At 36.8% G+C, this 15,096-nt stretch overlaps 2 protein-coding genes across 4 annotated transcripts; one reads left to right on the forward strand and one right to left on the reverse strand.

The window, feature by feature from the left end:
- The first annotated feature begins 1,168 nt into the window (after positions 1–1,168).
- Positions 1,169–6,889, forward strand: LOC140979626 (ABC transporter B family member 11-like). 3 transcript variants are annotated; one of them, XM_073445122.1, is made up of 13 exons: positions 1,171–1,550; positions 1,693–1,844; positions 1,935–1,989; positions 2,064–2,239; positions 2,320–2,541; positions 2,628–2,866; positions 2,967–3,492; positions 3,725–3,998; positions 4,150–5,039; positions 5,118–5,384; positions 5,460–5,723; positions 5,802–6,095; positions 6,407–6,889. In XM_073445122.1, the coding sequence occupies exons 2-13, from the start codon at positions 1,713–1,715 to the stop codon at positions 6,755–6,757; spliced, it is 3,690 nt and encodes a 1,229-aa protein (XP_073301223.1). In that variant the 5' UTR covers positions 1,171–1,550; positions 1,693–1,712; the 3' UTR covers positions 6,758–6,889. The 3 variants fall into 3 exon arrangements, with proteins under 3 accessions (XP_073301221.1, XP_073301223.1, XP_073301222.1); XM_073445121.1 differs by having other exon boundaries at positions 1,171–1,844; XM_073445120.1 differs by having other exon boundaries at positions 1,169–1,844; positions 5,118–5,723.
- Positions 6,890–13,201: 6,312 nt separating this feature from the next.
- Positions 13,202–14,659, reverse strand: LOC140979898 (glucan endo-1,3-beta-glucosidase-like). The gene is made up of 2 exons (XM_073445536.1): positions 14,391–14,659; positions 13,202–14,262 (listed from the first exon to the last, which is right to left on the reverse strand). Exons 1-2 carry the CDS (start codon positions 14,482–14,484, stop codon positions 13,316–13,318), a joined length of 1,041 nt encoding a protein of 346 aa, XP_073301637.1. The 5' UTR covers positions 14,485–14,659; the 3' UTR covers positions 13,202–13,315.
- Positions 14,660–15,096: the final 437 nt, after the last annotated feature.

Genomic DNA, 15,096 nt, shown 5'->3' on the forward strand with positions numbered 1-15,096 from the left:
ATAACAAAGGAAGAAGAAAGAAAGAAAGACAAAAACTTGTGTGAGACGGGCTTATGGATCGTATTTTGTGATACAGATCTCTTATTTGAGTCATTCATGAAAAAATATTACTTTTTATGCTAAGAATATTATTTTTTATTGTGAATATCGGTAGGATTGACCCGTCTTACAGATAAAGATTCGTGAGACCGTCTTTAAGTAGAGAGAAATACAAAAATAAATAATGGGATACATGTTAATTGTATTATTTTCTAATGATTAAACAAATTCAAACATTGAAGAACAATTCAAACCTATGTTAAAGGCTAATAGTCTATATATATTATATTTTTCCCCTTTCGTGAAATTATTCTGGCCCGGATTGGATGCTGAAGGACACGTATAAAAAAGAACGGTGGTGCAGTCAGAAGCATCATCAATAAATATACATATTTTTTTCCGAAAGTTTCCATCATTGATATTTAAATTCATAATATAGCACAAAATTACAAAGAATTATGAGATTAAACATTTTTACATCATTTCATTTTGACTTAAATTTTATAATAATCAGAATTTAAAAATAGCTATACATATGTGTATAATATATATGTTATACTCGTCTTTCAATTAAATTTTTCTCGTATTTCATCGTCTCATCTTAAAACGAAATCATATCTTATTGATTTGCAATTATATTATTTTCTTTTCATGATATATAAATCAATTATTATAGTATTATATGTATGCACACCCATACTCCAACTACAATTCATGAATTCAATAGCAATACTGACTTTTCCTAGTTTGAGTTTTGATTAAATGAGTTTTCAAATTTTGGTTATGATGCGATAACATTGTTGTGTGTTTTTTTTTTTGCTTTCAATAGTATTTTATCAGAATACTGACATGGTTATATAATTTAATGTTGATTTGACACTGAAAAATTATGACATGATATTGGAAAATATTAACGTGACATCAGAAATAGTTGATTTGTCTAGGTTACATCGGAAATAGTTGATTTGTATGATGTCACATTAATAATTTGACCAAAATAATCGAAAACTAAAAATTATTGTCTCAAAAATTTAACGGATCAAAATCTAAAATTGTATAAATTAATAGGAATATTCAAATTATAATGATATCTTATGCTTAACCAATAATATGAGAATGCTTCATATTCTTGAACTTTCAAAGACGTTTTCTTTATTGATTCTTGTTTCAACAACTTGTCCCATTTTGTAGATACACAAAGTGCTGGTCCCAAGTTTTCACAATCAAGGATGGCGATGTTATAATATATCGAGTGCGATGATGTGCAGTTTCAACTAACCTGGAGAGAATCTTGCTTTGCTCTAGCTTGCAAATTAACTCGTCTCATAGTAAATAGTAATGCTGGCATTGTTGAGTTTTCTTGAGCTTGTCATGATGGAGAATTTTCGGAAATCATCTCGAAATTCTTGAGATAAATATACGGATGTGGGGTTGATCAGTTCGTTCGGTTTCAGAATCCGACGCTGCATGTGTTAATTTGTTGCTGTCACAAGTGATCAACGATGGCTGAGGTAAACCACTTTGATAAAGAAACAGAAAATGGACAAAACCAAACACCAGGAACCACAGATATAAAACGAATCTCAAATAGCGGAAATGAGCAGATTGGAGACGTGAATAAAGTTCCATTCTATAAGCTATTCTCATTTGCAGACTCAGCAGATTATGCACTAATGGCCACTGGATTAGTCTCAGCTATGGGAAGCGGATTATGCCTGCCGTTCATGACGTTGTTATTTGGCGAATTAGCCAACTCATTCGGAAATAATGTAGGAACTCGAAGCGTCGCTCATGAAGTCTCCAAGGTATTATCATATAATACCATGCATATCTAGCAGCAGTAAATTTTACATTTTTCTGAACACTAACATGATACTACACTGTCCCGTCTTTAGGTGTCCCTAAAGTTTGTGTATCTAGCCGTCGGATCTGGTATAGCTGCATTTTCCCGTAAGTAAATTTACAAATCGCTTTATTTTGTGGTATTTAATGAACATGAGAGCTCTAAATTTGCTTCTTGGCAGAGGTATCATGCTGGATGATCACAGGGGAAAGGCAGGCCGTTCGAATAAGAAATTTGTACCTCGAAGCCATTCTAAGGCAAGATATTGGATATTTTGACAAAGAGGCGAATACTGGAGAAATTATGGATAGGATGACAAATGAAACTATTTTGATTCAAAATGCTATAGGCGAAAAGGTAATTCTTGAAGTTCTAAACTCTCTCTCTTGATGAACAAACATTCCAACTTTGTTTCTTATCGCTGGAAATACCTACAGGTAGGGAAGTTTTTACAGCTTTCAGCGTCGTTCTTTGGAGGGTTTGTGATAGCTTTCACGAAGGGATGGATTCTTGCTCTCGTCTTGCTTTCAGTGATCCCTTTTCTAGTTATCTCTGCTGCTTTAATGACTGTCCTCATATCGAAGTTGACATCACGTGGACAATCCGCATATTCTGCAGCAGCTGTTGTTGCTGAACAAACCATTAGCTCGATAAGAACTGTAAAGAAAACTCATGACACCTGTATCACTTCTTCCTTTTCTTAGGTTTGGGATGAAGTTCTTACTTTGATTGATTGCATGTGTAGGTTGCATCTTTCACAGGGGAAAAGCAAGCTGTCGCTAAGTATGAAAAATCTCTATGTAGAGCTTATGAAGCTGGTGTGCACGAGGGGTTGGCTGCTGGATTAGGTTCTGGTGTATTTATGTTAGTTCTATTCAGCAGTTATGCCTTAGCAATATGGTTCGGTGCGAAGATGATTATACACAACGGATACTCGGGTGGAGATGTACTGAACATAATAATGGCCGTTCTTATGGGATCTCTGTAAGTTTCATTTCTAATGTTCTGTATGTCAATCAACATACAAGTCGGAAGCTTGTTTCATGTGCATAGATTTATAAGTAAATTTCGTTTGGCTATTTAGTTCTTTAGGACAGGTATCACCATGCTTGAGTGCATTTGCCGCTGGTCAAGTTGCTGCTTATAAAATTTATCGTGCAATATCAAGAAAACCAGAAATAGATCCTATCAGTGCAGAAGGAAGGGTATTGAAAGACATCAAGGGGGATGTTGAGCTTCATGACGTGCACTTCAGCTACCCTTCTAGGCCAAACGAGAACATATTTATCGGGTTTTCTCTACGAGTTCCAAATGGGACAACACTAGCTTTGGTTGGAGAAAGCGGAAGCGGAAAATCAACGGTCATAAATCTTGTCGAGAGGTTTTATGATCCACAAGCTGGCGAAGTGCTGATTGATGGCATTAATATCAAAGAATTTCAGCTCAGATGGATTAGAGGAAAAATCGGGCTCGTAAGCCAGGAACCTGTGTTGTTTGCTTTGAGTATTAAAGACAACATTTTATATGGGAAGGATGGTGCATCGATTGAAGAAGTTGAAACTGCTGCAGAACATGCCAATGCTGCTAAATTCATAGATAAGCTGCCTCAGGTAACACACTTGTTTTCTCTCGTTGTACGTTAACATTCGTTGAGTGCAATAATTGTCCTTGCTAGAAGAACAAGCGAACCGTGACCCTTGAGTTGCTGTTTTGTTTAAAAGCTATGAGTTGAACCATTACCAACAAATATAGTTTTTGGTAAAACCGTCTACAACATTTATCAACCATTTTCATCTGAAAAGCCTTTTGATATACTTATCGTTTGGACTTCTATATTTCCAGGGGCTAGACACGATGGTTGGGCAGAATGGGATTCAACTATCCGGAGGGCAGAAACAGAGGATAGCTTTAGCCAGGGCAATCTTGAAAGATCCAAGGATTTTACTTCTAGATGAAGCTACAAGTGCACTTGATGCGGAATCGGAGAGAGTAGTGCAGGAAGCACTGGACAGGGTCATGATCAACAGAACAACACTTATTGTGGCGCATCGGTTAAGCGCGGTGAAGAACGCCGATGCCATTGCTGTTATTCAGCATGGAAAGATTGTGGAAGAAGGTTCTTCTAATCATAAAAACATTCGTATTCCGCAAGATTTTATTAGATTCTGCTCGATTTTTTTTTGTTAATATTAGCATTTCTAATGCTTGTTAATAGCCCTTCATTTCGAGAATAGGAAGGATCAGAGTCTTACGCTTCAACTGTCCAGGTTCACATTCAGAATTGACGCAAGATCTTGATGGGGCATACAGTCGACTCATCCGATTGCAAGAATTTAACAAAGCTTCACCACAAAATTCTTTAAATGATAAATCTGGGGCAGAGATTACCTCTGATTCTGGACAACACTCGAGCCAGCATATCTCATTCTTACGATCCTTAAGCAGAGGATCATCAGAAACAGGAAACAGCAGCCGGCATTCATTCTCGTTGTCAATGGGTGTCCCCATTCCGGTCAATGAATTGCATTCATCATTTGGGGACCCGAAAAATCTAACTTCATCAAAACACAAAGTGGAGCATAAAATCCCACTATGCCGGTTGGCTCGTCTTAATAAACCCGAAATTCCAGAGTTACTACTTGGTTCTTTAGCTGCAGGTGTCAATGGTGCCATATTACCACTCTTTGGGTTCCTATTCTCCAGTGTGGTAACAACATTCTATGAGCCGGCTCACAAGCTTTGGAAGGAATCTAAATTTTGGGCTTTCATGTTTGTTCTTCTCGGTTTGGTGTCTCTTCTGGCTACCCCTCTAAAGACGTACTTCTTTTCCGTGGCAGGGTGTAAGTTGATCAAACGAATAAGACTAATGTGCTTTGAAAAAGTCGTTCACATGGAAATAAGTTGGTTCGATAAAATGGAGAACTCGAGCAGTTTAATAAGCTCACGGCTCTCAACAGATGCAACATCTGTTAGGAGTTTAGTCGGGGATTCACTTGGATTACTTGTACAAAATATTGCAACAGCTGCAGTTGGTTTGATCATTAGTTTCACGGCGAGCTGGCAACTGTCTCTCATAGTTTTGTTCCTGCTACCTCTTATTGGGCTCAATGGGTATCTTCATATGAAATTTATTGCAGGATTTAGTGCTGATGCTAAGGTCAATGTTCTGCCAGAACTTTTGAACCTTGAAATTTTTAATCCAAATACTCATTCAAGTCATTCATTCTTTCCACAGAAATCGTATGAGGAAGCGACTCAAGTTGCAGGTGATGCTATTGGAAGTATACGGACTGTTGCTTCATTTTGTGCAGAAGTAAAAATACTAGAGCTACACAAGGAAAAATGTGAAGTTCCCTTGAGACTAGGAACCAAACAAGGCCTATTAAGTGGAGCAGGTTTGGGGATATCCTTGTTTTTTCTTTATTCAGTTTATGCTGTAAGTTACTATGCTGGAGCTCGATTAGTTGACGCTGGAAAGACAACGTTTGGTCACGTTTTTCGGGTAAGTGGAGGTTTTTTTTTCATTATATGCATATTTTTTGTTCCGAAGCAGATACTGATTTTTAACAGTTGGCAGGTTTTTCTTGGTCTTAGTATGACAGCCGTGGCAATATCTCAATCAGGGGCCCTCGCACCGGACTCCGGCAAAGCCAGGGCTGGTGCTGCTTCTATATTTACATTTCTCGACCAGCAATTGAAAATAGACTCTTTCGACAACTCTGGGACGATTTTGGAAAATGTGAAGGGTGACATTGAGTTTCGTAATGTTAGTTTTAAGTATCCAAGCAGACCTGATGTTCAGATTTTCAAAGATTTGTGCTTGGCAATTCACTCAGGCAAGGTACGTAGGAAAACAAGCCCTATCCAACATAAAGTATTATCAAAATAAAGGCTACCAAGCTGATATTTTTTTTATCAGACTGTTGCGCTCGTAGGTGAAAGTGGTTGCGGAAAATCGACCATCCTATCTTTGCTGCAACGATTTTATGATCCAGATGCAGGACAAATCACTCTAGATGGCGTCGAAGTTCAAACTCTGAAGTTGAAGTGGTTAAGAAAACAGATGGGGCTAGTAAGCCAAGAGCCTGTTCTATTCAACGACACAATTCGGGCCAACATTGCCTATGGAAAGGAAGGCAACGGCACGGAGACTGAAATTTTTGCTGCTGCGGAGTTGGCTAATGCACATAAATTCATCAGTAGTTTACAAGAGGTATGTTATCTATTTGAAATCTATATGAAAATCGAATAGCATTCATATGTGCGAATGATAAGACAATAATTGATCGCAAATCATTATTTCATCCAAAGTTCGACTCAAATTCTACCAAATATTAAAGTCATAAATCATTCTTCATCGTCCCATCCTTCGAACCAAATGGCCATATGCAGGATGCTGATCAGTTATAGATCACCAGATGTTCATGATCTAAATGAGACCATATTTACATGTAGTATTAAACCAGAATCATTATTACAACTCAAAGTGTTGCATAACATGATTCCTAAATCTTGAAATAATAGGGATACAACACGATGGTCGGAGAGAGGGGGATTCAATTATCCGGAGGACAGAAACAACGAGTGGCCATTGCACGAGCTATGCTAAAGGGACCACGGATATTGCTACTCGATGAAGCCACGAGTGCCCTTGATGCCGAATCCGAGAGAGTGGTTCAAGATGCTTTAGACCGAGTCATACTGAACCGAACCACTATAATCGTGGCTCACAGGCTATCCACTATAACGAATGCTGATGTTATAGCGGTTGTGAACAACGGAGTCATTGCCGAGGAGGGGAAACACGAAGATTTGATCCATAAGAAAGATGGCATTTACGCCTCTTTAGTTGCATTACAGGCTGCTGGTGCTTAAGGAATCGTATATATTATGTTAATTTGAAAGAAGAAATAATTATGTGACCATGTTTGATTATGTCTTACTGATTGAATTGTACGAGTATTGCTTTCAAAATAATTGTGTGACCATTTCTCTATTTATCTTCAAAAAACCCATTACTAAAACATACCCAAGTTTTATTGCTTTCAAAATCTATATCTTTTAATAAATTTTGTCAGTATATTTTGATGGGAAAATTGCAATTTTAGTCATTTAAGATTAATTGTTTTGAATTTTAATTTTGCAACTTATTAAAATTTGGTTTTCATTCCACAACTTGGATTTTCTTTTAGTTTTTTGATTTTTTTTATTCTTTTTCTCAAAACCACTAAATTTATCAAATGTGGTTTATTTGTTTTCGATGCTCTATACTTGGCACACATATATGTGGCGAGAGTAATGTCACGTCCCGAGATCAAGGCGTATGACACCAGCGTATTCTCACAATCAAATAATTGTAAAACAACAAGCTCCAGAAGTACATAATTTACAAATCAAACTATTTATTCATAAATAGAAAACATTGTCTTATTATGTTTTATAAAAGCAGAGTGTAAAACATTAACTATGGTACAGAAGCATATAATTTGAAATAAACTGATAACAAAATGAAAATTAAACATTGACATCAGTCTTCTCTTTCCTTGTTATCCCCGAAACTATGTTTGTTTTTCATCATCTAACCGATCTTTATTTTTATTTGAGAGGAGGGTGAGTAAATGAGTGATATGGTCGTCACTTAGTAAGTAGGAGAATTCATCACAACCTTTAAAATCATTTTTTTCAACCTCCATCTTTTTCATCAGAGATAATCTTATCCGTAATGATGGGAGGATAGCCAACTCTTATTACAAGGTCTAAATCCATGATTATGAGAACTATCAATAAATTCTCTTGCTATGAATTAAAATTGGAGCAATTTAACATATGAATAGAATTTATGTTGTAATGAATATTTGCATGAGTCAAATATGAATAGAGAATAAAAAAACCAAATATACACTCTCAACTAAATATCCAAATAAAATAGTCAATAAATTCAAATAATGTAAACCCCATAAATAGAATACCGAGTACTCCATTAATGTTATATCTTTGGACAAAAGATTTGTAGGACCGAATGCTTACCGCTATACCAAAAGCTATAGCTGGTAGTAATGGTGCAACTCAAATCTTTTAAACCGCACAGCAGCTCAAGCACCACGGTTCGATCGCTCCACCAAACAGGACAATTATTGCACCCAACAATCTCCCTCCCAATAATTGCACTCATTGCAATCAATGTAAATCGAACCCGTGACCTTGACTCTGATACCAATTGTATGACCGAGTGCTTACCGCTTTACCAAAAGCTATAGCTGGTAGTAATGGTGCAACTCAAATCTTTTAAACCGCACAGCTGCTTAAGCACCATGGTTCGATCGCTCCACCAAGCAGAAACAATTATTGCACCCAACAAGATTAATTTGTAAGTGATATCCTAGCACAACATTCACACTGATACTAACTATCATTCAAATAACAACATTTCTTTGGGTCGATTTGTTATTCAAATGAAAAAATCGAACAACTATCACATGTTTACTACCACAAACACATTTGTAATCATATTAATATTAATCTTTCTTTGTGCCGATCAATATTCATATAAATAACATATACCAAAATTCTTTTATAATTCAAAACAAAATTAATTTCCATAAAAGATGTCACTTTGACGACATTTTATTTCAATCAGTCAATTTTAAAATACATATAACATTATTATTTAAATATTTAAGCTTAAACACAATAAACCTGAACCATAAAAAAATCCGGAAAATTCCGTACAATGCAGGCTGGAGCGCCCCGAAATCACGCCCTAGCATGCCTGCTACTGCCCATAACGTCCTGGGCTTTCCCCAAAATCGCGCCCATGTGCGCCTGTGACTGTCATGGGCACGCGGGCCCCCTCGAAAAGGTGCTTCTGCGTGCCTACGCTTGTCTGGGTGAGTCAAGGTCGATTTTGGCAAAAAAAATTTAACACAAATTTTCGATTTTCCTCTAAAATACTTTTTTTTGAAACAAAATCGGACGGAAAATCGAATTCTTATACCAAATCTTTAAAATTTTCAACCAAAATCTCTTTAACAAAACTGAAACTGTAGAAGAATTTTTTTCATTCAAATATTTTTCAAATATGAAGTCATATCAAAAAAAAAAAAATTAAACAGAATTTTCTTTTCCAAATCTAGGACCAAATAATATATAAAATTTTAAACAAATCTCAATGATTTAAGTATGAGTGAATCTGATACAACATGTTGGGAAAATTTATAAACCACATAATCTATCATACTAAATCATTAAGAATTTAACTGAAAACTCAAGATGTAGCATACCTGAAGCTATAATCCTGAATTCTTTAGAACATATCTTGATATTCCAGATCTACGTGCTCTTTTCCTTGAGAGAAATTTTTAGTTTTCTTTCCCGAACTATTTTCTTAATGGATGAGAGAATAGAGAATGTGATGTCGCATGATCTGGAAATCATAATCATATATATGTAATGTCTATCATTATCTTCTGATATTTATGTTTTAGCCCATCATAAAAATAAAAATTATACTTATATCTCTACACATTAAAAACCAACAACTTATTAGATACATTAAAGCCTAATAACCCAAAACAATAGTTGATCACTTTATTTTAAACTTAACTTAATAGACAATCCACAACACATAATTATTCACATATAAGCTCATATAAATAAAATGATCCAAGAGTGAAGACATGTATAACCTCTGTGCATCTCACTGTATCCCAAAAAGACACGAGACAACGAGCGAGCATGAAATTTGTTAGTTGTATACCTACAAAGATATGGATAGAAAAAAGAGCCAAGTTTTTGAAGAATGTGGTAATAATGAATTCTATTATAGAAGATGGACTTTTGGACATCCATGTTGTCACTACCACAATCACTGGGGGACTCATTCAACAATTCCCACTCGTCCGAACAGACTATCAGCTGCTAATTTGACATCTTTATACTCTGCCCTACACAAACTTGCCATTCGTAACTGGATGCCGTCGACGAACTCCACAGTTATGAAGAGACAACAGTCCACGACTCTCTACTCCATCGGCACGAATGGAGCCTTTAACTTTGGGAAGCTGGTCTTCCACACGGTGATGCAATTTGCCGAATGAGGACTCAAACCCTCAAAGCCTCCATTTCCCTCGTTGTTGTATGGGATCCTCGAATCTCAAGGTTTTGCGCGAGATGTTAATGAGCAGCAATCTTGTGATACCCCTTGTCCTACATCTTAAAAATTAAAGATTTAAAATGAATATATAATGTGCTGTAGAAACTTGGGTTAATCATTTTTGTAAGGATGAATACAAAGTAGTTGCTATATGGGCCCATTGTACAGTCATGCAGGCACGGGCCCAGGCTCAGGGCGTGACAGAATGGTATCAGAGACAGTCATCAGCAAGGAACACCGAAAATAAGTGCTATGCGGGGCAAAGTGCTACGTGCATGAGAGCCACCTCTTGAACCAGCGGGGTAAAGTGCTACATGACGAGAGCCACCTCTAAAACTTGTAGGAGCCACCTCTAGATTCTCAGCGCTGATAGATCAAGAGGTCAGGCAGCGATGAGAACGTCGCGTTCTGAAGGAGGGGTGATTGTGATACTCTTTGTCTCATATTGTAAAAATTTAAGATTTAAGATTTAAAATGAGTTTATAACGGGCTTACAATAGACTTTTATAGCAACTTCTGTTAATCATTTTCGTAAAGTAAGGACGAATACGAAGTAGTTGGCCCATTGTACAGTCACGCAGGCGCGGGCCCGGGCTCAGGGCGTGACTCTTTGTCCCATATTGTAAAAATTTAATATTTAAAATGAGTTTATAATGGGCTTACAATGGACTTTTATAGCAACTTGGGTTCATTATTTTCGTAAAACGGGGACAAATACGAAGTAGTTGCCCATTGTCCAGTAACGCAGGCGCGGGTCCGGGCGTGACAGAATGGTATCAGAGCCAGTCACAAGCAAGGAACACCGGAAAAAAAGTGCTATGCGGGGTAAAGTGCTACGTGCATGGGAGCCACCTCTTGAACCTATAGGAGCCACCTCTAGATTCTCGGCGCTGGTTGATCGAGAGATCAGACTGCGTCGAGGACGTCACGTTCTGAAGAAGAGGTGATTGTGATATCCTTGTCCCACATCTTAAAAATTAAAGATTTAAAATGAGTATATAATGGGCTTACAATGGACTTCTATAGAAACTTGGGTTAATCATTTTCGTAAGATGATGACGAATATGAAGTAGTTGCTATATAGCCCATTGTGCAGTCACGCAGGCGCGAGCCCAGGCTCAGGGCGTGACATATCTGATATCAGTGAGGTGTTTAAGATTGCACCTGCCCTTTTCACAGTAAACAGGAAGATCGACCTATCTTGGTCTGAGTCTCGTGCTGCATCTACTATCTTTGATGTCCCTCAAGACACTCCTGATACTAACGCACCCACATGATATGTGATGATTTTCACTGCTGCCATCCAAGCACAGATAGATCATGCCCTTGCAAAGATTCTTCAAGCCAAGGCTGATCTGGCCTACTATGAGAATCTCATTGAAGACTATAGGCTGATGTTGGAGGCAGCTGTATATTCTAGACAAAAAGGAGATCACATTGGAGCACAAACTGAGGAGGTCGGTCCGTCTGGAACAAGAGAAGGAGATGACACTGATGTAGCTGACATTGATAGTGATCAGTTATTATTCACGGTTTTGTCCCTGTGCTATTTTGTTATTCTGTTTCACTTTTTGTCTTGTGCCTATGTTATTCTGTTTTGATGTCATTTTCTTATGCTCTACATAGAATATATGCATTGAGTGTTTGTCTCTCTCTTGTGTTGCGTCATGTGTCGCCAAAATGGATAACATGTATGCTAACATGATCAAATATAGGGAGAGATATGTTCTCACATTTAGGGGAAGATGAACTCTCATATACATGGGGAGAGAAAAGGATAATCAACATGGAAAATTGTGTTTGTGTTTATTTTGTCCAGAAACATAAAAAGAGGGAGATTGAAAGAAAAATTAGTCTTGGTTTCCAAGATTTAATTTATTCATTGAAATAATCTTTTCCCTAAAATTAATTTCTTTATTGATAAGATTGTGTGATATATTGAATTAAGGGTTTTGCCTTTCTAGATATATGATATTTATGATAAGGATTTTGTGTATAATATCATTTTTTAAAAAGAGTTTATTTATAATAAAACTCTTGATTTCCATATCTTGTAGGGATTCTTTTTTGGAGATAAATCCTAGAAGAGAAGGAAGCTATAAATAATATAACCAAGCTAAGGAAAGAGCTTCTTTGGTTGTTCGACTTTTGGTGGCAGTGTATTGTTTGCACTTTGCACGCCTTGGTTTTCAGAGAAAAACAATTCACAAAGACGTTGCTGATTTGAAGAGTGTTGTTTCACGTGTTGCCGTGATTGTTGGAGACATCTGCAGATAACACACATGAAAGTGTTGGCCGAAGATCGCGTTTTACTGTTCCAAGCTTTGTCGCCGTGTTTTGCTTACTTGAATATGTTTTTAGTCTTGTTGGTTGTTTTGAAAAATAATTTATTTTCTCAAAGTGTTGAGAAAATTGATTTTCATTAAAATCAATAGTGTTGGTTTTTGTAAACTGAAAGTTGTTTTCTAATAATTATTTTGCCTTATGGCACCACACAAGTACTTGTACTTGTGCACAAATAATTCTGAGTATTTTGATTTAAGTTGTTTGTTTGTGTTTTATGTTATTCCGTTGTGTGTTGTCACTAAGTGTTACAACATTTAAATCTGATACACACAAACTCTGTTATATGATTTATATTTTGTGTTAAACATAATAATAAATGCTTACACTCTCTAAATGATACATAATGTAATGTACAAGATCAGAGTTGCAAAGTCTGTGTTCACCAAATCAAAAGATCATTAGAAATATCAAGAACTCATGAAGTCTAAGGGTTTCTTCTACTAGATCAGAGCACTTCATGAGAGCAGAAAACTATGAAATAACAAAAGATCAATTGAAGAAATCAGAGAAGCGTTTCAAATGTATCATGTCAAAAAGACTGACTCATATTTATTTACTTTTCCACACTTACATTTCAGCAACTTACCTTAAGCATTTATTTACTGCACTTGCCTACATTGATTCTTTAACCCATATTTATTTTCGCATTCTTTAAAATCTTTAACACTTTAATTTTATATGAAATAAATTCGAAGATATACAACGTTGAGCAAATTTAATTTGTGGTCAAAACAACTTTTAAACTCAGTAAAATGTGACAATTTATTTCTTGATTATTCGATCCTAACAAATCGTAAAAAATTATTATGATCTACCCGTTACCCAACTTGTGTTTGGTTATAAAATTTAATCATATAAAGAATAACACAAATTTTTATATTTGAGTCAACTAATAGCTAAATTCTGGAACATGCGCTGTCCATCAGACCTAGGAATTAAAAGTCTACTTGATATTTGATCTGCATATTCGGATGGAACAGCCCAAAATGCTGCTCGCTCTGAGCTCCAGGCTTCTGATTCTCATCAAACATGGCAAACAGGTACGTTTCTATCTCATTGCCTGGCCTCCTTGGCGTCCCATTCCCCACATGATTCACTAAATTCCGATAATAAGCATCTGCATTCGCCATATTCGCGGCAACTCCCCCATCAGATGGCCACCCACTTTCAGAGACCACGATTTCGACATTCGGCCCTCCAGCTCTTTCCGTGGCATAATACATGGAATCAAGCATGGCATCGAAGAGATTCCGGTATCCATATACACCATCCTGGACAACAATTCCAGGAGCAGTGAACAAGGCGTAAGGGAGTGGAACGTTTCGAGTGTCACCAATGTGAGCAAAATATGGGTATATATTTGCAAGAAGTGGAGCATCCGTTTGCTCCAAGAACCGAACGATGGGCTCCATAAACGACATGTTCCTGAAGCTCGAACTCGACGGTGAACTAGTGTTCATCAAGAGGGCAGAAAATGTAGCTGTGGAGATCTTGATTCGGTCTTGTAAATTGAATACAGAAAGTGCATCGTAGATGTTTCGCATGGCCGGGAGAACAAGTGGGACGAAACGTGAGGTCTCGGGGTTCTCAGGGTCTACTTCGTTTCCAACCGCGATGTAGCGTATTCTTGTGTTGGGGAAGTGTGGAACGACATTGGTTCGAACCCAATCAGTTGCGTCGGATTGGAGGGATTGAAGGTCTACGTTGGGGACGCCGAGCATGAGTTCTATGCCGGATCCTTGAAGGGCTCGGAGGGTAGCCTGATTCGGTTCGTAAATTCGCATTCTTTGGATTCCATTGGCTCTGTAGAATTCCACGACCTGCTGTTCAGATGGTAGATTGGAACCAAGTCGCCCATTGCACACTCCAATGGCTCCTTCACCTGCAAATTTCCATGACAATAGTTAGTCTTGGAATAATAGATTAAATTTAGTAAAAATTGTAAATATCATCTCCTTCTCCATAAGTTATCTTGCATTAATATCAACTAATAAAATCATCCGCAATTACCTCTATCAAAGATTAATGTTCCCGACAGAAACAACAGAAATATGAAGAAACAATTCACGGGTGCTGCAGATAAAGAATATCTAATCGTAGACATGCCGACCTCAACTATCGCAGTATTTATCAAGTTTTGAGAAATGAAAATGGACCAAAAACTTGAAAAACTACTGAAAAACAATGAATTAATCAGAATTTATAGCCACTGAGATAATCAAGATGCGCGTACGAGTATCTCTCCACTAGTATTATTAGTTTAAACTAATTGACGACTTCCCAGAAAGCCAAGAATTTAGAGTTGGGTTTGATGCTGTCAAAACATTTCAATATTGTTCATTTGAATTAAGGTTCATGCATTCGTACGTTTTTGGAATAATAATAATAATAATAATTTTTAGAAGAACATATGCACGTAGTGGTGCCCAAATTGCTGAACTACTAATTTTAATATAAGATAAGATTAAACTCTACCGTTTGAAATAGTTTAGATATTTACAATATCAAGTTGGGTTGAAGAAAATACAAGTAGATGAAAAAAAAAGAATAAAATTGCCTTATTAATTTTACATATCTAAAATTTTTATATTCAAGACAATTGGGATGTCTCGTTCTGTGTCTCATGTGGGGCAAAAGACTCGGTTCAGTGTGTCAATTTGACAATTTCAAATGGATAATTTTTTTCCCATCCTTAATTACTGATTATTTATAATAT

This window comes from Primulina huaijiensis, chromosome 6 (genome assembly GCF_012295235.1).
Source record: "Primulina huaijiensis isolate GDHJ02 chromosome 6, ASM1229523v2, whole genome shotgun sequence".
Taxonomy (NCBI): Eukaryota; Viridiplantae; Streptophyta; class Magnoliopsida; order Lamiales; family Gesneriaceae; genus Primulina; species Primulina huaijiensis.